Source organism: Amblyraja radiata, chromosome 6 (assembly GCF_010909765.2).
Source record: "Amblyraja radiata isolate CabotCenter1 chromosome 6, sAmbRad1.1.pri, whole genome shotgun sequence".
NCBI lineage: Eukaryota > Metazoa > Chordata > Chondrichthyes > Rajiformes > Rajidae > Amblyraja > Amblyraja radiata.
The window spans coordinates 56,191,086-56,216,077 of NC_045961.1; the positions used below are offsets into that span (position 1 = coordinate 56,191,086).

Consider the following 24,992-nt stretch of genomic DNA (forward strand, 5'->3'; position numbering starts at 1 on the left):
ACATTCAGAACCTTTATCCCAGGATGGATACGTTCAACACTAGAGGGCATAACTACAAGGTGAGAGGAACAAAGTTTAAAGGAGATGTGCGGGGCAAGTTCTTTTACACAGTGGTTGCCTGGAATGCACTGCCAGGGGCGGTGGTGGAGGCAGATACGATAGTGTTATTTAAGAGGCTTTTAGAGGGATCTAGTTCATGTACAGGCAGATGAAATCAGTTTAACTTAGTTTTGTTTAATTTAGTTTATTGTTACGTATACCAAGGTAGAATGGAACGCTTTTATTGTGTGCTAACCATTCAGCGGAAAGACAATATTTGAGTGCAAACAAGCCGTCCACAGTGTGCAGGAGTAGAGGTTTACAAGAATGAATAGATTGTAGAGTGTGATTGCAGATCCTATTCTGTGACCAGCACACATTCGCCTGGCTTGGGCACCATCTTGGATCAACGAGGCGTCACGTTCAGCATAAACATTGTGGGCTGAAGGGTCCGTTCCTGTGCTGTATTATTCCATGTTCATTACTCCATGCCTCCAAAGACCCGTGTGCATGTATGATCTCCAGCACTGCCAGAATGTAGCAATACCCCATCTAAGCCAGTCCCACATGTCCGCGTTTGGCCCATGTCCCTCTCAACCTTTCCCATCCATAAACCTCTCCAAGGGTAAAAAAAAAGAAAAGTGTCTGGGAAATTGATGGCACTGCCATCAATTTCCCAGACCTCTAGAGCTGATGACATATGCCTATGATCAGATATATCCCAAGACACTGTGGGAAGCTAGAGAGGAAATTGCAGGAGCCCTGGTTGAGATTTATGAATCATCATTAGACACAGGTGACGTGTCAGAAGATTGGAGATGGCCAAAGTTGTGGCTCTATTTAAGGGCTGTAAAGAAAAGCCACGGAACTAGACCAGTGAACCAAACTTCTAATGTAGGCAAGTTGATAGAGAGGATTCCGATAAATAAGATATATGTGTATTTGGATAGACAGAGGCTGATTAGGGACAGTCAGCATGTTTTTGTATGTGGGAGATCATTTCTGATCATTAATCTGATTTAGATTTTTGAAGAAATAATGAAAAATGTTGTTAATGGCAAAGCTGCATGGACTTCTGCAAGGCATTTGATAAAGTTCCACACACGATAAGATAGAACTTTATTTATCCCAGGAGGGAAATTGAAGGTTGGCTGCAACCTTCTCCCCATTGACAAACTGTACACTACAAGGGCCAGGAAGCGAGCGGGTAAGATCACCTCTGACCCCTCTCACCCTGGCCACAAACTCTTTGAAGCACTTCCCTCTGGAAGGCGACTCCGGACCGTCAAAGCCGCCACAGTCAGACATAAAAACAGCTTTCGTCCACGAGCAGTAGCTCTACTCAATAACCAAAAGTCTGTAGCTTTCTTTTGCTCTGGTATTTTATTTCATTCACATGTTTAAACTATAATGTTTTATTCTTAATGTTTTAATGTTTAATGTTTTATTCTTAATGGTTTACTGTATGTCGTGTTGCTACTTGCGAGCGGAGCACCAAGGCAAATTCCTTGTATGTGAACATACTTGGCCAATAGACTTAAACATATTCATTAATTCATTCAAATAATAGGTTGTTCTGGAAAGCAAGATCACATTGGGATCCATGGAGAACTAGCTAACTGGAAAGAGAATTGGTTTCATGGAAAGGTTCATGAATTAGCTTGGTGGGCCGAATGGCCTAATTCTACTATCACATGATCTTATGAAGCAGAGGGTAATGGTGGATGGTGGTTTTGTGGACTGAAGGCCTGTGACGAATTGTGTGCCACGGATCGATGCTGGCCCATTTTATGGTTTATATCAACGATTTGGATCAGAGTGTTCAAAGATGATTAGTAAGTTTGCAAATGTCACTAATGTGGGTGGTATCGTAGATAGCGAAGTTGATTATTAAAGGTTAATGACAAGATTTTGATCAGCTGGACAAGTGGACCGAGGAACAGCATGAAGGGTAAATGGAGTCAATGGAAGGGAGGTTGCACAATCTACATAATTACACAATCTGGATTCTGAAAGTCTCAGTGCACCCCAAGACTTGAAGTTTCTCTTGTTATAGGACAATGAATTGAATTTACTTGAAAGATACAGCATGGAAATAGGCCCTTCGGCCTGCCGAGAACACACTGCCCATCAAACCAGGGCTGCCAAATCTCATGCATTGAGCGTGAGAATCACGCATTTCACGTAATTCTCACGCTCTCACGCTGATCACAGAATTTCACACGCTCAAAAAGATAAAAATTTAAATAAATAAAAACATAAAGAAAGTCATGAACAATTCATTTCGCCCAAGGCTTCCAGATCTCCTCCACACTCACCAATGAGAATAGTTTTCTGTCGGCGGGTTTCCTGTATAGAACGAGCAATTTGATTGGCTTAAGACCATCGCACACTATTTAAAATGGCAATGTACCTGTAGTACTAATGATTCAATTTGACATTCATGGAACCAAAATCTCCAAAATGCTGGAAATTCAAATTAAAGCAAAAAATGTTTTGAATACATAGTCTTTTTCCTGGGATATGTGATCCCTTCTTCCCGCTCCCACCTCCCCTTCTCCCTCTCCCCGAGAAAAACAGGAAATGGGAGAGCAAGTACAAACAGAGAAACGGGAGACGAAAAAGGTGACAAAGACGAGGAAAAACAAAGCGAGAGAAACGAGAAAACGAAGAGAAATGTATAGAAACGGAGCAACAGAAGAGCACAGGGAGAACGGGAACAGAAGAGAAAGGACAGGAAAAAGGAAAGGAACACATACGAAGGGGAAAAGATGGGACATGGCAGTAACGGAAATACAGACACGTCCGGTGTAAAGAGCTCCGCTACCTTCTCTCTCCACTATCCCTTCCCCTTCGTGCTCCCTCTCAGCCCTCACAACTCTCCCCTTCTCCCTCATCCCCTTCTCCCTCTCTCCTCTCCCTCCTTTCTTTCCCCTCTCCCCCGCTCACGACATGCAAAACTCCAAAACACTGATGAGCCTGACTCATTCCAACGTGTTCCACGTCTCACCCTTAATGTCTGTGCCGAACATGGGTAAGATTCCTGAAATACTTGCATTTAACAGAGAACATAAAACAGTACAGCACAGGAACGAGCCCTTTGGCCCACAATGTTGTGCCAAACATGATACGAAGTTAACTGATCTCATCTGCCTGTACAAGATCATATCCCTCTATCCCTGCACTTCCATGTGCCTATCTAAACGTCTCTTAAACACCGCCATCTAATCTGCCTCCACCACCACCCCTGGCAGCGTGTTCCAGACCTCCACCACCCTCTGTGTAAAAAAACTTGCCCCACACATCTCCAATACACTTTCCCCCTCTCACATAGTTATGCCCTCTAATGTTGAACATTTCCACTCTGGGAAAACAATTCTGATTGTCTACCCTTTCCCTATATTATGCCTCATAATTTTATATACTTCCATCATATTTCCCCTCAAAATCTGACATTCCAGAGAAAACAATCCAAGTCTACCCAATCTCTCCCTGTAGCTCGAACCCTCTAATCCAGGCAGCATTCTGGCATAGCTCCTCTGCACCCACTCCAAAGCCCTCACATCTTTTCCGTAATGGGGTGACCAGAACTGCATGGAATACTCCAAATGTGGTCTGACCTAAGTCATGTAGAGCTGCATCATGACTTCCTGACCATTATACTCAACGCCCCTAGCAATGAATGCAAGTATACCATAAGCCTTCATTACCCCCTTATCTACTTGTGCTGCCACCTTCAGAGCGCCATGAAATTGGACACCAAGAATCCCCTGCATATCAATGCTGCTCAGGGTCCTATCATGATAGGTGGTTGGCATTGACCCGGTGAGCCGAAGGGTTTGTGTCTGTGTTCTGTGTTCAACACAGTAAGGTACAATAATTTGTTGACTTGTCAAGCTGTTTCTTCCTGACCCTTCTTTCAAATACAACCCTCCTGATTTGACGAGCCATCAAGACCGGATGAGAGGTTAGCTTTGCTAATTGGACCCTAGTAAGGACAGCCATCGATACTTCATTCAGCTGTATTTCACCAAGGATCGCACATTGTGACGCGGCAGGAGTTTTTTCTGTTTGGTGTCATTTCCAGGCTGATTATATTGTATTTATAATTGGGGACATTTTGTGGCCGTTTCCGCTGCAACCCCATAGCAGTAGAGCGCCAACTGCATATATCTATCGCATATACTAGTTATCACCACTATCGCTACGACTCCTCGCCTATTCTTGCTAGTCAACAGTAGGGGTCACTCTCCCAACTACCAATACAATTTAGTGGTGAGTTGGAATAGCTTTAAATTCTTACACTCCAAAGGAATTGAGTGATTAATGCACCTCGCAGGGCAACTTCCAGTTGCAACAAAGAACATGCTCAGGTTAAGAGATTCATGGACATAAAATTAAGAACCCAGAGTCCATTCAGAGCAAATTTCACAGATTTGATAAAGTGAACCTTGATGATGGAATTGATGAATAAAGATCGAACTTTTGAACATTTAGCAGCACTGGGGTTCTGTCATAAGACAATTTTACATATACATCTACATTTCATTGAACCATGTACTTGGTTGAATATGTGGCATTATTTCCGTCTCGTTTCTTTAGTCAAAGGGTAAGGTTGATTAATTTATTTGTGCAGAACAGTGATGGAAGTCCGACTCCTCTTGCTTTGTTTCTATGTTTAGTTTTTCTCTATATATATATATGCATAACAACATGAATTATAATCTGATTTCCATACATTAATATACTAAGGTCATTCGTGTGCTGCACCTGTTGATCAGAGTTTGGCTCTACTATGGAATGTAATTAGGAATGTAATTTGGAGGAGTATGCTGCGACTGTGTCTGCTTACATGGATCAGTGCATAGAGGATGTCTGTGTCACCAAGACCATCACTATACGGGCCAACCAGAAACCCTGGATGACCCCCGAGGTACGTGGAATGCTGAGAGCACGAAATGCCGCATTCAAATCCGGTAACTTGGTGGCACTCAGATCCGCAAGAGCCAACCTGAACCGAATCATCAGGCTGGCAAAGCGTGCCCATGGTCAGAAAATCCAGAGCTTCTTTCATAACCCCATGAACACCAGGCGCATGTGGCAGGGAATAAAAACCATCACAGACTATAAGACTGCTCCACCACCCTGTGAAGCCAACATAAAGTCCCTCAATGAACTCAATAAATATTTTGGACGGTTCGAGGCATTCAACAACACACCTGTGAGGAAAGGTATTCCTCACTGTGATGAACAGGCACTCAGTCTTGATACAGTGGATGTCCGGAGGACCCTAAAAGGAGTGAACACACGGAAGGCGGCAGGCCCTGATAACATACCAGGCTGGGTGCTCAGGGAATGTGCTGATCAGCTGGCACATGTCCTCACTGACATCTTCAACACCTTGCTGAACCAGGCGGTTGTCCCATCATGTTTCAAGACTGCCACCATCATAACAGTGCCTAAAAAATCCACAATAACATGCCTCAACGATTACTGCCCTGTTGCACTCACTCCCATAATGATGAAGTGCTTCGAGAGGCTGGTCAGGGACCATATTACCTCCAGACTCCCCTCCACACTTCACCTGTCCCAGTTTGCTTACAGGCCAAATCGCTCCACAGAGGATGCCATATCCTCCGTACTCCACCTGAGCCTGGAACATCTAGAGGAGAAGGTGCGAATGCTGTTCGTGGACTTTAGTTCAGCGTTCAATACAATCATCCCTCAGCACTTGGTAAGCAAATTGGGTTGATTGGGCCTCAGCACCCCCTTATGTAACTGGCTACTGGACTTCCTCACTGACAGACCCCAGTCAGTGCGGGTTGGAAACAACATCTCCAACATCATCTTTCTGAGCATCGGCTCCCCTCAGGGCTGCGTCCTGAGTCCACTGCTGTTTACCCTGATGACCCACAACTGTTGTGCCAGGTTTAGTACAAACCACATCATGAAGTACGCAGATGACACAACAGTGGTGGGCCTTATCCGGGACGACAATGAACTGGCTTACAGGGAGGAGGTGAAACAACTGGTGAACTGGTGCAACATGAACAATCTGATCCTGAATGTTGACAAAACAAAGGAGGTCATCGTTGACTTCAGGAGAAACCGGCACAGTCATACACCACTACACATTAATGACATTGATGTGGAGTTGGTCAGTAGCACTAAGTTCCTGGGGGTGCAGACCATGAACAGTCTGACATGGTCACTAAACATCGCATCACTAGTTAAGAGAGCGCAGCAGCGTTTGGACTTTCTGCGCCGGATGAGAAGAGCTCACCTCCCCCATCCCATCCTCACCACTTTCTACAGGGGCACCATAGAGAGCATTTTGACCAGCCGCATCTCTGTCTGGTTTGGGGACTGCAAAGCCTCTGACTAGAAATCCATGCAGAGAATGGCGAGGACAGCTGAAAAAATCACCGGGACTTCTCTTCCTTCAATCTGGGACATTGCGTGCAAACATTGCTTGTCCAAGGCCAACAGCAGTATAAAAAAAACCCACACATCTCCATCACGGACTGTTCACTCTGCTGCCCTCGAGCAAAAGGCATCGCAGTATAAGGAGCAGAACGGACAGGTTTTGCAACAGCTTCTTCCACCGAGCCATCAGACTCTTGAATTCCATATAATGTGCCGCCACTATTATCTATTTTATCTTTTTATCTATTTTATCCTTTTGTTATTTTATGTTGTACGGTGAGCCAGATGCAACAAAATTTCGTTCAGATTTGCATTTGTTGGTGTATTTTTGAATGACAATAAAGTCTTTGATTGATTGAATTTAGCCTAACCTATTCATACCTAATCCAATTTAAACCATAAATGTTGCATTCAAGTGTAAGTTAAAAGACTCGCTACAGTATGCACCAGATTGCACAATTTCAAGCTGAAAAATGCAAAAGCTCCCCACCGTAGGAGGGGGGACAATCCCTTGGACTCCCCCCCTCGGTCGCTATGCTCCCTTGGGCTTGGTTGCTGCGCTCTCTTGCAATTTCACACTCTCAACTCTCACCCAATGTTGGCAGCCCTGATCAAACACACATTCACACTAGTTCTACGTTATCCCACTTTCTCATCCACTCCCTGCACATTAGGAGACACATTTTCAGAGAGCGAATGAACGTACAAACTTGCACATCTTTGGGATGTGGAAGAAAACGAGAGCACCCGGAGAAAACCCACGTGACCACAGGGAGAACTACATATAGTTCTGAAATCTAAAATGTTTACATTACTTTTATTATAATACTGTTGATATGCCCTGCATTGTTAATCAGAATAATTTTGTCAATTAACTAATGAATTAAGAATCTTGGCCTTACTCACACATATTAACAGAATAGAGCAAACAAAACGAACAAAATTCTTTCAATCTAGCTGCCTCCATTAGAATGAGTCGTGTTCTCAATGGGTTGGGTTGGGGGAATAACACTGTCAAAATCCTGCACTTGTCCTCGGATTATCTGACAATTTACTCAAACATTTGGTCTATTTTGGCAAGCTTCATAAGTTCATTAGTTGTAGGAGCAGAATAAGGCCATTCAGTCTATCGAGTCTACTCCGACATTCAACCATGGCTGATCTATGTTTCCCTCTTAACCCAATTCTCCTGCCTTCTCCCATAACCCCTGACACCTTTACTAATCAAGAACCTGTCAATCTCCACCTTAAAAATATCTAATGACGGCCTCCAAAACCGTCTGTCGCAATGAATTCCACAGATTCACCACCCTCTGACCAAATAATCTACTCCTTTCTGAAGGTATGTCCTTTTATTCAGAGGCTATAGACCAGCGTTTCTCAATCTTTTTACCCTTGCGGAATCCTTAAAATAAATCTCATGTCTCAGGGAACCCCTAGATAAAAATTATTATAAATCTTTATTCATCTCTTTCTATCTATTTCATAAACTTAAAGTTCACTAAACTAAGTGGAACCCGTTGGGTCCCATTTTCACATGGGAGGGCTGGTCCTCCAACGCAATATTCCACCTCTTCACCAATTCCAATATTGGTGGCCAGTGGGGGGCGGGGCTATCTGAAGTTTGAGTATGGGTGTTGTGGGCCGAAGGGACTGGTTTCCAGAGGGTTAGTATGGACATTGTGGGCCGAATGGATTCATGGACACAGTTCAGTCACTCACGGCTGGTGGACTCACAGTTCACTCACTCACGGCTGGTGGCCTCACAGTCCAGTGACTCACGGCTGGTGGACACAGTTCAGTCACTCACGGCTGGTGGACTCACAGTTCACTCACTCACTCACGGCTGGTGGACTCACAGTTCACTCACTCACGGCTCGTGGACTCAGTTCACTTACTCACGGCTAGTGGCCACACAGTTCACTCACTCACGGCTGATGGACTCACAGTTCAGTCACTCATGACTGGTGGACTCACAGTTCAGTCACTCACGACTGGTGGACTCACAGTTCACTCACGGCTGCTGGACTCACATTCCAGTGACTCAGGGCTGGTGGACTCACAGTTCAGTCACTCACGGCTGGTGGACGCACAGTTCAGTCACTCATGACTGGTGGACACAGTTCAGTCACTCACGACTGGTGGACTCACAGTTCACTCACTCACTGCTGGTGGACTCACAGTTCACTCATTCACAGTTGGTGGACTCACAGTTCACACACACACGGCTGGTGAACTCACAGTTCAGTCAGTCACGGCTGGTGGACTCATCCATCACACACCCTCCATCACACACACACCCTCCATCACACACACACACACACTCCATCACACACACACCCTCCATCACACACACACACCCTCCATCACACACACACACACACCCTCCATCACACACACACACACCCTCCATCTCACACACACACACACCGTCCACTTCACAGTTCAGTCACTCACGACTGGTGGACTCACAGTTCACTCACTCACGACTGGTGGACTCATAGTTCAGTCACTCATGACTGGTGGACTCACAGTTCAGTCACTCACGACTGGTGGACTCACAGTTCACTCACTCACGGCTGGTGGACTCACAGTTCACTCACTCACGACTGGTGGCCTCACAGCCCAGTGACTCACGGCTGGTGGACACAGTTCAGTCACTCACGGCTGGTGGACTCACAGTTCACTCACTCACGGCTGGTGGACTCACAGTTCACTCACTCACGGCTGGTGGACACAGTTCACTCATTCACGGTTGGTGGACTCACATTTCACTCACTCACGGCTGGTGGACTCACAGTTCACTCACTCACGGCTGGTGGACTCAACCATCACACACCCTCCATCACACACACACCCTCCATCACACACACCGTCCACCTCACAGTTCAGTGACTCAGGGCTGGTGGACTCACAGTTCAGTCACTCACGGCTGGTGGACTCGCAGTTCAATCACTCATGGCTGGTGGACTCACAGTTCAGTCACTCACGACTGGTGGACTCACAGTTCAGTCACTCACGACTGGTGGACTCACAGTTCACTCACTCACGGCTGGTGGACTCACAGTTCACTCATTCATGGTTGGTGGACTCATAGTTCACTCACTCACGGCTGGTGGACTCATCCATCACACACCCTCCATCACACACACACCCTCCATCTCACACACACAGACACACCCTCCATCACACACACATCCTCCATCACACACATGCACACCCTCCATCTCATACACACACACACCCTCCATCTCACACACACACACCCTCCATCTCACACACACACACCCTCCATCTCACACACACACACACCCTCCATCTCTCTCACACACACGCACCCTCCATCTCTCACACACACACCCTCCATCTCACTCACACACAACCTCCATCTCACACACACACACACACACACACACATACGCACACACACACACTCCATCACACACACACACACCCTCACACACGCACACCCTCCATCTCACACACACACACTCCATCTCTCACACACACACATACCCTCCATCTTACACACACACACACACACACCTTACATCTCACACAGCCACACACCATCTCTCACACTCACACACTCACAAACACACACCGTCCATCTCTCTCTCACACACATACACCCTCCATCTCACACACACACACCCTCCATCTCACACACACACACCCTCCATCTCTCTCTCACACACATACACCCTCCATCTCACACACACACACCCTCCATCTCACACACATACACCCTCCATCTCACACACACGCCCTGCATCTCTCACACACACATCCTCCATCACACACACACACACATCCGGGACGTACGACAGTACAAGTCTCTTGATTATACTCACGCCCGACTTCTGGACTGAGTGCAGCCTTGGACTCGGGTCTGACTTCTGGACAGGTCCGATTTCTGGACTGAGCTCGACCTCTAGACTGAGTGTGACCTCTAGACTGAGCGTGACTTCTGGAATGAGCGTGACCTCTGGACTGAGCGTGACCTCTGGAATGAGCGTGACCTCTGGACTGAGCGTGACCTCTGGACTGAGCGCGACCTCTGGAATGAGCGTGACCTCTGGACTGAGCGTGACCTCTGGACTGGGCGCGACTTCCGAAATGAGCGCGACCTCTGGACTGAGCGCGACCTCCTGACTCACACACACACTCACACACTCCGGGGCTTTATTCTCCTTGCCCCCGGAAGGAGCGTTACCTTCATGGTGACTGACAGGCGAGACGATCAATCTGCTGATCTCACGATTTTTTAAACCTTCATAACGTTTCTATTATTTCACCGATCGGAAAAAAACTTGGTGCGCTTGGAGCAGAGGAGAACGGCGATAAAGGTGGCGAAAAATCCTAGCGATATAATGTAGCGTTTTTGCGCAAATTTAATTACAACGTTGACTGGAAGTGGTCAAGATGAGAGTTTTAGTAATAGTATAGATAAGGCAAATTATAATATATTTTTCTGATAACGGGTTTAAGCAAAAAAAAAACTTACGTTTTTCTCAAGATTATTGACAATGCAAAAATAAAAAACCTGAAATCAAACTGCTTGTTCAAAACTGCGAATGAAGGCAACAGAACTAACCTTGGAGGAGAGAGAGAGAGAGACAGAGAGAGAAAGAGAGACAAGACACACATAAACTTTTCATAAACTAACAAAAACATACATAAATAAACTTTTCATAAGCTAACAAAAATAAACTTAAACATACTTAAATTTAAAAAATTCATATAACATCCCTAAATGATGGGTAAAAATTACTAAATAACATGGGTGAATGAGGGACAGTACCTGCACGCCAGGAAGCACAGACAGGACTGATGGTGACCGTGCATGCGACTGTACTCGAGTGAGTCACTTGATGATACACGAATCAGTCACGTACAGCTCCTGTCCACTGACCAATAAAGGCTGTTTCACACTGGTGCCGTATAGACGCCGCTAAATATGATGTCGCTAAATATGCTAAATAGACGTCGCTACATATGCCATACGTGTATAATAAAATTACGAATATGAAATTAAACACAAAAATGACTCAAAAATGCATTTACATATGATTAACCTATTTATCACTATTTCTCGGAACCCCTAGCGACCTCTCGCAGAACCCCGATTGAGAAACGCTGCTATAGACTCTCCCACTAGTGAAAACATCCTGTCCACATTCACTCTATCCAGGTCTTTTCCTATTAATTACATTACAATGAGGTACCCCCTCATCTTCTAAACTCCAGTGAGTACAGGCCCAGTGCCGTCAAACACTCGTCATACCCGTTAACCCAATCATTCCTTGGAACATTCTCATAAACCTCTTCTGAACCCTCTCCAATGCCAGCACATCCTTCCTCAGATATGGGATCCCAAAATTGCTCACGATACTCCAAATGCAGTCTGACCAGTGCCTTATAAACTCAGCGTTACATCCCTGTTTTAATATTCTAGTTCTCTTGAAATAAAGAAGGCATTTGCCTTCTTTACCACTGATTCGACTTGCAAATTAACTGTTTGAGAATCATGCACCAGCACTCCCAAGTCTTTTGCACCTCCGATTTCTGAATTATCTCCCCATTTAGAAAATAGTCTGCTCTCAGTTTGCATGCTGAGGGAAACTCACCATTTTCATCCAGTGAGAAGTCATCTTGTGCATAGCGGAACTTCTCGGGTCCACAGGCAACAAATATGTCATCATCACCAAAAAAATCCTGAAGGCACATCACCTGCAGAGGAAGAACATGAACACATCTGAGAAATTCCAGCAGCCACACCGGTACAGAAACCTGGTTCTTATTCCTTGGAGTGCAGGAGGTTGAGGGGTGATCATATACAGGTGTATAAAATCATGAGGGGAATAGATAGGGAGAATGCACAAGACCATCAGTTTTAGTTTAGTTTTGTTCATTATTGTCATGTGTACCAAGGTACAATGAAAAGCTTTTGTTGTTGCCTGCTATCAAATCAGCGAAAAGATATCTATCTATCTATCTATCTATCTATCTATCTATCTATCTATCTATCTATCTATCTATCTATCTATCTATCTATCTATCTATCTATCTGTCTCTATCTATCTATCTATCTATCTATCTGTCTCTATCTATCTCTATTCTATATTATATATATATTACTAAACTTTCATCTTGTTTGTTGTTTCTATATTTCTAAATTTCTCCCTATATTTGCGCAAAAATGGTTCACTATAGTGCTACAATTGTTGCATCACCTTACTCACCATTGTCCTGCGGTATGAAAAATGTTTCCTTCACATTGATGCCATATTTTATAAGATTGACATTTTGCATTTTTTTTTAAAACAGCGCCCCCACTTGCCCTGCCCCAACTTGCCGTCTTTATTTCAATGGTGTCACAGAGGACACCCCAGGGGTCAGCGCGGCCTTTCCACAATTTCAGACCGCCATCTTTTTTTCCTCGCCTGACCAATGGCTCCACGGTAAGTTTCCTTTCATTTTACTGCTGCTCCGGGCACAGGAGGAAGGAAAGCGCGGGGAGAGGAGCGGGACCAGGGGCAAGCAGTTACAGCCTATGCGGGATCCAGAGGCGGGGTGAGGGCGCGCCGGTGCCCACCCACAGGGAAGGAGAGCGCAAGGAGATCAGCGGCACCCCGCCCAAGGCAGCCTCGGCCTCTACCTCCCCCTCCCCCGGCTCCACGCCGCTCGGACCATCCCCCCCCCCCCCCCCGAACAGCCGCTGCCCCAAGGAGCAGCATCGGGCCCGCGGGGAGGGAGAGGAGCGGCACCCGGGACAAGGACATTTTCATTGTGGGAGGGTGGGATAGGGGGGAGGTGAGGAGTGGGGGAGCAGGGAGGGAGAGGGGTTATGGAGGGAGGAAGTGGCTGAGGGTAGGGGAAAGGAGAGGGAGGGAGAGGTGAGGGAGGGAGTGGGGGAGGGGAAAGAAGAGGGAGGGTGAAAAGGAGGGGGAGGGAGTGCTCAGGGGCGGCCTTAAGCCAATTGGACCGATTGCTCCCAATTGGGCCCTGCGCCTAAGGGGGGCCCCGCCCTAATGTTCCGAATTTCGTACGGAAATACGAATTTGCTTTGTTAAATAAAGATGTTTAAAAAAACATTTGCCATCCGGATTTTTTTTTTAAACGAACATGGCTAACAACCGCTGCACGACCATCATAGAAACATAGAAAATAGGTGCAGGAGTAGGCCATTCGGCCATTCGAGCCTGCACCACCATTCAATATGATCATGGCTGATCATCCAACTCAGTATCCTGTACCTGCCTTCTCTCCATACCCCCTGATCCCTTTAGCCACAAGGGCCACATCTAACTCTCTCTTAAATATAGCCAATGAACTGGCCTCAACTACTTTCTGTGGTAGAGAATTCCACTTCCTCAACATCGGGAACAATCTACCTGCATCTAGCCTGTCCAACCCCTTAAGAATTTTGTACGTTTCTATAAGATCCCCCCTGAATCTTCTAAATTCTAGCGAGTACAAGCCGAGTTTATCCAGTCTTTCTTCATATGAAAGTCCTGCCATCCCAGGAATCAGTCTGGTGAACTTTCTCTGTACTCCCTCCATGGCAAGAATGTCTTTCCTCAGATATGTGAAAAGAAAGAGTTTAGTTAAAACAAATGTAGGTCCCTTGCAGTCAGAAACAGGTGAGTTGATCATGGGGAACAAGGATATGGCGGACCAATTGAATAACTACTTTGGTTCCGTCTTCACTAAGGAAGACATAAATAATCTGCCGGAAATAGCAGGGGACAAAGGAGTCAAGTGGTCAAAGGAGTTGGAGGAATTGAGTGAAATCCAGGTTAGCCGGGAAGTGGTGTTGGGTAAATTGAATGGATTAAAGGCCGATAAATCCCCAGGGCCAGATAGGCTGCATCCCAGAGTACTTAAGGAAGTAGCTTCAGAAATAGTGGATGCATTAGTAATAATCTTTCAAAACTCTTTAGATTCTGGTGTAGTTCCTGAGGATTGGCAGGTAGCAAACATAACCCCACTTTTTAAGAAGGGAGGGAGAGAGAAAACGGGGAATTACAGACCAGTTAGTCTAACATCGGTAGTGGGGAAACTACTAGAGTCAGTTATTAAAGATGGGATAGCAGCACATTTGGAAAGTGGTGAAATCATTGGACAAAGTCAGCATGGATTTACAAAAGGTAAATCATGTCTGACGAATCTTATAGAATTTTTCGAGGATGTAACTAGTAGCGTGGATAGGGGAGAACCAGTGGATGTGGTGTATCTGGATTTCCAGAAGGCTTTCGACAAGGTCCCACATAAGAGATTAGTATACAAACTTAAAGCACACGGCATTGGGGGTTCAGTATTGATGTGGATAGAGAACTGGCTGGCAAACAGGAAGCAAAGAGTAGGAGTAAACGGGTCCTTTTCACAATGGCAGGCAGTGACCAGTGGGGTATCGCAAGGCTCAGTGCTGGGACCCCAGCTATTTACAATATATATTAATGATCTGGTTGAGGGAATTGAAGGCAATATCTCCAAGTTTGCGGATGACACTAAGCTGGGGGGCAGTGTTAGCTGTGAGGAGGATGCTAGGAGACTGCAAGGTGACTTGGATAGGCTGGGTGAGTGGGCAAATGTTTGGCAGATGCAGTATAATGTGGATAAATGTGAGGTTATCCATTTTGGTGGCAAAAACAGGAAAGCAGACTTTTATCTAAATGGTGGCCGATTAGGAAAAGGGGAGATGCAGCGAGACCTGGGTGTCATGGTACACCAGTCATTGAAAGTAGGCATGCAGGTGCAGCAGGCAGTGAAGAAAGCGAATGGTATGTTGGCTTTCATAGCAAAAGGATTTGAGTATAGGAGCAGGGAGGTTCTGCTGCAGTTGTACAGGGTCTTGGTGAGACCACACCTAGAGTATTGCGTACAGTTTTGGTCTCCAAATCTGAGGAAGGACATTATTGCCCTAGAGGGAGTGCAGAGAAGGTTCACCAGACTGATTCCTGGGATGTCAGGACTGTCTTATGAAGAAAGACTGGATAGACTTGGTTTATACTCTCTAGAATTTAGGAGATTGAGAGGGGATCTTATAGAAACTTATAAAATTCTTAAGGGGTTGGACAGGCTAGATGCAGGAAGATTGCTCCCGATGTTGGGGAAGTCCAGGACAAGGGGTCACAGCTTAAGGATAAGGGGGAAATCCTTTAAAACCGAGATGAGAAGAACTTTTTTCACACAAAGAGTGGTGAATCTCTGGAACTCTCTGCCACAGAGGGTAGTCGAGGCCAGTTCATTGGCTATATTTAAGAGGGAGTTAGATGTGGCCCTTGTGGCTAAGGGGATCAGAGGGTATGGAGAGAAGGCAGGTACGGGATACTGAGTTGGATGATCAGCCATGATCATATTGAATGGCGGTGCAGGCTCGAAGGGCCGAATGGCCTACTCCTGCACCTAATTTCTATGTTTCTATGTTTCTATTAGGAGACCAAGGCCATGTACAACTGCAGTAGCACCTCCCTGCTCCTATACTCAAATCCTTTTGCTATGAATGCTAACATACCATTCGCTTTCTTCACTGCCTGCTGCACCTGCATGCCTACTTTCAATGACTGGTGTACCATGACACCCAGGTCTCGTTGCATCTCCCCTTTTCGGAATCGGCCACCATTCAGATAATAGTCTACTTTCCTGTTTTTGCCACCAAAGTGGATAACCTCACATTTATCCACATTTTATACTGCATCTGCCATGCATTTGCCCACTCACCCAACCTATCCAAGTCACCTTGCAGCCTCCTAGCATCCTCCTCACAGCTAACACTGCCCCCCAGCTTCATGTCATCTGCAAACTTGAAGATGTTGCATTCAATTCCCTCGTTCAAATATCATTAATATATATTGTAAATAGCTGGGGTCCAAACACTGAGCCTTGCGGTACCCCACTAGTCACTGCCTGCCATTGTGAAAAGGACCCGTTTATTTGTAATGGGTGACATTTGTAATGGATGACATGAAAAGGATGACATATTTGTAATCCACATTTTAAATGTTGGGATAGGCGCATCTTTCCAAAATTTAAGTATACGTTTTTTTACCGTTATCAAACCGTAGTTTAATAAACATCTTTGAAATGTAGTTAGTTCGGAACAGGCTCTCATTGTTCCGAAAATAATCAATTCTGTTTTTGGGTCCAATCTTAATTTAAATATTTTTGAAAAGCTTTCAAAAATTTCCTTCCAAAATTTCTGACGTTTTGCACAGGAAACAAATGAATGTGTTATTGTTGCCCCTTTAGTTAGGCACTTATCAGAGATAGGAGAGACATTTGGAAAAAATTAATTTAATTTTGTTTTTGAGTAATATAATCTGTGTACAATTTTAAATTGGATCAGTATGTGTCTAACGTTGATCGAACATTTATGTATATATAACAAGTAATCTTCCCATTTGTCCTTGGGGATTTCTATAGACAATATGGGACAATTCTTGTTCCCATTCTTTTCTTATATGTCTATATTTAAAATAGTATCTTTTGAGTGTTTTTTCAAATAGTCTCGAGTTTGTAAATATCTAAAATATTGGTTTCTTTCCAAATTGTATTTAAGCTGTAAATCTTGGAATGGTAAAAAATTTCCCGCTTCATACAAATCTTCCAAAGTCTTAATTCCTAATCGTTCCCAGAGAGTAAATGTTTTGTCAATAGTCGATGGCTTAAACGCGGGGTTGGTAGCTATCGGTGAAAGAAGCGAAAGATTTCTTAATTTAAGAGGATTTTATTTGTCTCCAAATTCATATTGTGCTGTGAATCATTGGGTTTCTATTAGTCACTTTCCATCCTAATGAAGAACTCAACCATATTATGGTCACTCTTGCCCAAGGGGCCACGCACAACAAGACTGCTAACTAACCCTTCCTCATTACTCAATACCCAGTCTAGAATAGCCTGCTCTCTCGTTGGTTCCTCTACATGTTGGTTTAGAAAACTATCCCGCATGCATTCCAAAAAATCCTCTTCCTCAGCACCCCTGCCAATTTGATTCACCCAATCTATATGTAGATAGAAGTCACCCATAATAAATGTTTTACCTTTGTTGCACGCATTTCTAATTTCCTGTTTGATGCCATCCCCAACTCCACTACTACTGTTAGGTGGCCTGTACACAACTGCCACTAGCGCCCCTTAGTGTTTCGCAGCTCTACCCATATCGATTCCACATCCTCCAAGCTAATGTCCTTCCTTTCTATTGCGTTAATCTCCTCTCTAACCAGCAACCTTACCCCACCTCCTTTTCCTTTCTGTCTATCCCTCCCGAATATTGAATATCCCTGGATGTTCAGCTCCCAGCCTTGGTCACCCTGGAGCCATGTCTCCATGATCCCAACTATATCATATTCATTAATAACTATCTGCACATTCAACTCGTCCACCATATTACAAATGCTCCTTGCATTGAGGCACAAAGCCTTCAGGCTTGTTTTTACAACACTCTTACCCTTAAAAAAATAATGTTGAAAAGATTTTTGCCCTGGATTTGTCTGCCTGCCACTTTTACTTTTCACCTTGCTACCTATTGCTTCTACCCTCATTTTACACTCCTCTGTCTCTCTGCTCATGCTCCAATCCCCCTGCCACATTAGTTTAAATCCTCCCCGACAGCACTAGCAAACATTCCCCCAAGGACATTGGTTCCATTCCAGCCCAGGTACAGACCGTCCTGTTTGTACTGGTCCCACCTCCCCCAGAACTGGTTCCAATGCCCTAGAAATTTGAATCCCTCCCCCTTCACCATTTTTCAAGCCACGTATTCATCTGAAATATCTTCCAATTTCTACTGTGACTATCACGTGGCACTGGTAGGAATCCAGAGATTATTACCTTTGAGGTCCAACTTTTAAGTTTCCGACACAAACGGTTTGTTAACTACTACTGTTAGCACTTGTTAACAGCCAGTAGTTAACAAGTAGTTATACAATAGAATGCAATTTAGAATAGAATGCAATTTATTGTCATTCAAACCTAGGTTTGAACTAAATATCATTTCTACAGTTTTATACATTACAAAACAATCCAAGACCCACACTTAACACAGTTTACATAAACATCCATCACAGTGAGTCTCCAACATCTCCTCACTGTGATGGAAGGCAAAGTCTTTATCTCTTCCCTTTGTTCCTTCTCTCGCGGTCCAGCAGTCCAACTGCAGTGTTGAGGCGAACTGGGGCTCCGATGTTAAAGCCACCGGCGGGCGATGGTAATTCCTGAGGCCGTTTAAGCCACGCTGGGCGATGTTAGGCCCCGGCTCCATGTCCTTAAACCCGCGATTCCAGCGGGAGAAGTCGCCGTTGTGGAGCTCGGAAAAGCGGTCTCCCACCAGGGACCTGCGAGCTCTCGATGTTCCCGTCCACCGGGTCTGCGGCCGGTGCCTCCGAACTCCAAAAGTCGGGTCGCAGCCACGCGCCACCACAGCTCTTCCCGCTCCGAAGTTGGCCAGCTCCGCGATGTCAGTTCCGCAGGCTCTGCAACTGGAGCCCCCAGGTAAGTCCCGGCCGGAGGTCGCCGCCGGCTCCACGATGTTAGGCCCAACGACATCCGAGACCCGACAGGGAATAGTCGGGTCCCCGCACAGGGAAAAGATTTAAACGGTTTCCCCCACAGCCCACCCACCACCCCCCACATATACACAGCTAAAAAAAATTAATAATAACTAACTCAAGACATACATTTAACAAGACAAAAAATTTAAAAAACAGACGACTGTAGTCGAGCCGCTGCCGTTAGGCGCCGCCACTAACCAAAAACCCTCAATCATAAAGGTGAGTTTTAAGAAATTCTCAATGCATCGATCCACATTCCTCAGTAAATGTAATTGTGTTTTGAACAAGTATTAATGACGCCGCGTTCCTTTGAATAAAATTCACGCAGCGTCATTAATACTTGTTCAAAACAAAATTACATTTACTGAGGAATGTAGATCGATGCATTGAGAATTTTTTTAAACTCACCTTTATGATTGAGGGCTCCGGACCGTGGGAAGGGGCTTCTTCTTGGTGTGCAGGTTAGTCATTCACCTACCGACCCACGTTGTGTCTCTCTATCTTTCATTCCCTCCCTCCCTCTCTCTCTCTCTCTCTCTCGCACTCTCTCTCTCCCGCTTCCCATCTCATCTCTCTCTAGCTCTTCCCGGAATCATTGATGTTTAGCGGTAGACAAAAATGCTGGAGAAACTCAGCAGGTGAGGCAGCCGCCTTCCGGCTGAGTTGCTCCAGCACTCTGTGTTTTTTGGTTGGCTCTGAAGTTGAAGCTGGCTCAGCGGGATGGGCATGGGCTCTGGGGAGAGGGTTGCATTTCTGGTCGAGACCCTTCTTCAGCCAATCACAAGTATTCTCACCGACGAGAGTTCAGTTCAGTCTGAAGAAGGGTCTTCTCTCCAGAGTCGCTGCGCTGCCTGTCCTGCTGAGTTACTCCAGCTTTATGTCTATCTTCAATTTCAGAGAAATAAAATTTCTCACGGGGGGCTTATAGCATCTGCCCCCCTCTCCCCTTCCTTCCAAACCTCAGCCTCACGGACCTTAGCGTACCTCTGGTTCCTAAACCCCATTTCCATCACTGTTCATGTTTCACTTATAATGCAGAGACCGGGCTTGAAGTGATTCTGTGAAACAAAAAGATAAAGAGCTGGTTTCAGTCCAACAGCAGCCTGAAGCACTTCAGCCTCTTAGCCCTGTGACCAGCTGTTTCAAGTTTTGTACTGCTGTTGGACTGAAACCAGCTCTTTATCTTTTTGTTTCACCCCCTGTCCGTCCACATTCATCTCCCTCTCCCCCACCTTCCTCCCACGGTGCCTGCTGCTTTTGGCACACCATCACGTTTACATTGCCAGTTTACCACTGATTTATTTTCAATTGGCCAGGGCAAAGTCTGCCTTCTTAAAAACTTGTATCGTTGCCAAAAGTGACTTGCTTCGTGAAAATGGGGCATTTGTAAAATTAAACCCCAGTGTCCTCTGAGCTACGTGTTACTGTATTGTTCAATATTCTTGCTAATTGTTGTATTAGCATTTCAATGCTGCGTGTACTTCAGCATGGGTCATCCATTAGTTAGATCGCAGCAGAACATAGTATTAAATCGCAAGCGACTGTAGATGCTGCAGATCTTGAGCAAAAAAAAAAAAACCTCTGGAGGAATATTGAGTCCACACCATTTAGTGAAGCCACCTAACAAAGGGTTGCTCTTTGGAGGTGAATAGTCACTTCCTGACTAACTGCTGACTCTTTTTAACTTGGCACAGAGTGCAATGGTTACCCGTTTTCTATTGCACAAATGCATGTGAAGAGTCGTCAAGAATGTATAATTGTCATGTGGACCCACAACAGAACAATGAAATTCTTATTTGCAGCAGCATAACAGGCGTGTAAACACAATACTCATAGATTGTATGAGAACATATGAGAAACAACTAAATTAAATAACTTAACCCTAATACTAGTGCAAAAAAGCTCAGGGTGCCCCATCAAATCTTATCAATCGCTTGCTAATCCCATGACACCGTCCAACTGCTGTCTGGTTTGTTGATCATATTGCTAGAAACAAACTGTTTTGGGAGAGAAAAATGCTCACGGCAGACCAAACGTGTTAAATAGAAATTGGTCAGATATTGAGCTATACAGTGAGAAATCATGTGAAATAATCACAGAATTTTATTTTAAATGAATGTACCTGCATGTTATACTGTTTAGTTTGGAGATAGACCATGACGAAATTAATAAATCCTTTCAGGAATTTTATACCTCCCTGTACCAATGAGAATTTCCTACTGATTCCAATATAATGCATGAGTTTTTAAAGAAACTGAACTTGCCAAATTTACCACATAAGGAGTCTCTGTTGTTAGATGAACCCATCACGGAGGAAGAAATACAGAAAGCAATCCTTTCAATGAATTCTAGTAAAGCTCCCGGTTTAGATGGGTTCACAGTAGAATTTTTAAAGTATTTTTCAAGTTTATTGTTTCCCTGGCTATACAAGGTTTTTAAAGAAGCCTTTTTAAGGAATAGATTACTACAATCCTTTTATGAGCATCTATTTCATTAATTCTTAAAAAAGATAAAGACTCCACTGAAGTGACATCATATAGACCTATATCACTGTTAAATATAGATTCCAAAATTTTTTCCAAAATATTAGCTATGAGATTGGAAAATATTTGACTGCAAATTATTTCTGAAGATCAGACAGGTTTTATTAAAAATCGTTACTCATACTTTAACGTTAGGAGATTAATGAATATCGTATATAGAGCGTCAAATAAAACCCCAGAATGTGTCATTTCACTTGATGCCGAGAAGGCATTTGATAGAGTAGGATGGGAATACTTATTCAATACACTTGAAAAATTTACGATTGGTCCAAAATTTATTTCTTGGATCAAGCTGCTATATCATATACCTCAGGCTTCTGTACTTACCAATAATCAGCTATCCCCTTTTTTCAGGCTCTTTCGAGGTACTAGACAGGGCTTTAAGTCCTTTACTGTTTGATATTGCTTTGGAACCTTTGTTATTTGGGAATCCCCTAATCTTTTGGGTATTGTCCGCGGGAATAAGACACATAAGCTATCTCTTTATGCAGATGATCTGTTATTATTCATTACTAACCCACAAAATTCTTAAGGGGTTGGACAGGCTAGATGCAGGAAGATTGCTCCCGATGTTGGGGAAGTCCAGGACAAGGGGTCACAGCTTAAGGATAAGGGGGAAATCCTTTAAAACCGAGATGAGAAGAACTTTTTTCACACAGAGAGTGGTGAATCTCTGGAACTCCCTGCCACAGAGGGTAGTCGAGGCCAGTTCATTGGCTATATTTAAGAGGGAGTTAGATGTGGCCCTTGTGGCTAAGGGGATCAGAGGGTATGGAGAGAAGGCAGGTACGGGATACTAAGTTGGATGATCAGCCATGATCATATTGAATGGCGGTGCAGGCTCGAAGGGCCGAATGGCCTACTCCTGCACCTAATTTCTATGTTTCTATGTTTCTATGAAATCTATTCCGGCAATAGTAGCATTACTTAATCAATTTAGTAGTTCCTCTGGTTATAAACTAAATCTTAGTAAGAGTGAGCTTTTTCTATTAAACAATCTAGTTTGGAATTATGGACAGTTTCCACTTAGATTGACTACCGAAAGTTTTACTTATTTAGGTATTAAGATTACCAAGAAACACAAGGATTTATTTAAAGCTAATTTTACACCTTTAATTGACCATATCAAACAACAGTTTATTAAATGGTCACCAATGTCCTTATCTTTCATCGGCCGAATCAATGCTATTAAAATGTTCATCTTACCTAAATTTTTGTATTTATTTCAGACGATACCAATTTTTATTGCCAAATCTTTCTTTCATATTATTGATTCCAAAATTTCTTCATATATATGGCAGAATAAAAATTCCCGACTAAGTAAAAAATACTTACTGAAATCAAAAAAAGACGGTGGTTTGGCATTGCCGAACCTTAGATTCTATTATTGGGCAGTTAATGTTCGTTATTTAACGTTTTGGACAAAAGATTTAGAAGATAACCAATGCCCAGAATGGATAAATCTTGAACGTTATTCTATACAAGGGCTATCATTGGCTTCTATTCTAGGGGCCTCGTTACCTTTTACAATTACGAGATTGAATAAATATACGACTAACCCAATAATAAGACATCCATTTCGAATATGGTTTCAATTTCGTAAGTTTTTTGGACAATTATTTTATCTTATCGAGTCCTATCTTATCTAATTTTCTCTTCCAACCTTCTAGTACTGATCAAGCCTTTCTGTTATGGAAGAGGAAGGGATTAGTAGCTTTTCGTGATTTGGTTTTGGATGGTTGTTTTGTGTCTTTCGAACAACTCTCCAATAAACATAATTTACCTAATTCACGCTTTTTTAGATATTTACAAATTAGACATTTTTTGAAGGCTACTCTACCCTTTTTTCCGCTACCACATCAAACTGAAATCTTGGGAAAAAAATTACATTTGAACCCTTATCAGGAAGGATTAATAATGACTATGAGTTGATTTTGAAATTACAAATATATATATATTTGATAAAATTTACAATGACTGGGAAAGAGAACTCCAAACCTCTATCTATAGAGAAATGGGAGAGGATTCTTCAATTAGTCCCGAGAGGCCCGGGAGCCGTGACAGAGGGAGGAGCGACCTCCGTGTGGTGAGTTAAAAACCCATCGCGGGGCTTGTCTCAACAGAGGCCCGGGAGCCGTGACAGAGGGAGGAGCGACCAAAATCTGCAACGTTCCATTCGCAGATCTCACTTCCAGAGAAGGAGTCTGGTGGAAGCCTCTGATTGGTCAAACAGACTAGAGGAAGCAGCTGATTGGCTTCTATCCCGGGTAAGGCTTTATTGTATTCGGTTAAGGGGGAGAATGAGGGCCAGGGCAGTTTACTGTTCTGGATGTCAGATGTGGGAGGTCATGGAGTCTGAGTGCCCTCCAGACGTCCACATCTGCGCCAGGTGCGTCGAGACGGGGCTCCTAAGGGACCGTGTTAGGAACCTGGAACAGCAACTTGATGACCTCTGTCTGCTCAGGGAGAGCGAGGAGGTCATAGATAGGAGTTAAAGGGAGGTGGTCACTCCAAGACCACGGGAGACAGAAAACTGGGTCACAGTTAGGAAGGGCAACGGGCAGAGGCAGGGACTGGTGAGTACCCCGGTGGCTGTACACCTTGAAAATAAGTACTCATGTTTGAGTAAAGGTGGGGGAGACAGCCTACCTGGGGGCAGCGACAGCGGCCGGGCCTCTGGCATAAAGACCAGTCTTGTTGCTCAGAAGGGTAAGGAAAAGAAGAGGAGGGCAATTGTAATAGGGGACTCTATAGTCAGGGGGTCGGATAGGCGATTCGGTGGACGCAGACAGGAGACCCGGATGGTAGTTTGCCTCCCTGGTGCCAGGGTCAGGGATGTGTCTGAACTTGTCCAAGAAATCCTGAAATGGGAGGGAGAGGAGCCTGAAGTTGTGGTACATATAGGTACCAACGACATAGGTAAAAAAAGAGAAGAGGTCCTGAAAGAAGAATTTAGGGAGTTGGGTAGAGAGTTAAGGAGAAGGACTGCAAAGGTAACAATCTCAGGATTACTGCCTGTGCCACGCGACAGTGAGAGTAGGAATGGAACGAGGTGGAGGATAAATGAGTGGATGAGGGACTGGTGCAGTGGGTATGGATTCAAGTTTCTGGATCATTGGGACCTCTTTTGGGGAAGGTGTGACCTGTACAGAAAGGACGGGTTGCACTTGAACTCGAGGGGGACCAATATCCTGGCGGGGAGATTTGCAAAGGCTACTGGGGAGACTTTAAACTAGTATGGTTGGGGGGAGGGACTCAAATTGGGAAAGCTAGCAGTCAGTGTGTGAGGCAGGAGGCAGAGAATGGTAGCACTCTGACCCAAAATGTAGGGGAGAGAGAAGAAAAAGACAATAAACAGAGAATAAGAGAGGGTGGGTTTCTTAAATGTGTATATTTTAATGCTAGGAGCATTGTAAGAAAGGTGGATGAT

The 24,992-nt window shown here is 44.5% G+C and overlaps 1 protein-coding gene across 2 annotated transcripts in view; it reads right to left on the reverse strand.

Moving 5' to 3' along the window:
- The window catches only part of dclk1 (doublecortin like kinase 1), a 183,738-nt gene that overhangs the window by 92,488 nt on the left and 66,258 nt on the right, over nt 1-24,992 (reverse strand). For both annotated transcript variants that reach the window (XM_033022909.1, XM_033022908.1), the window contains exon 4: nt 12,096-12,198. In XM_033022909.1, the coding sequence (XP_032878800.1) occupies nt 12,096-12,198 (103 nt within the window). The remainder of the gene's footprint in view (nt 1-12,095; nt 12,199-24,992) is intronic.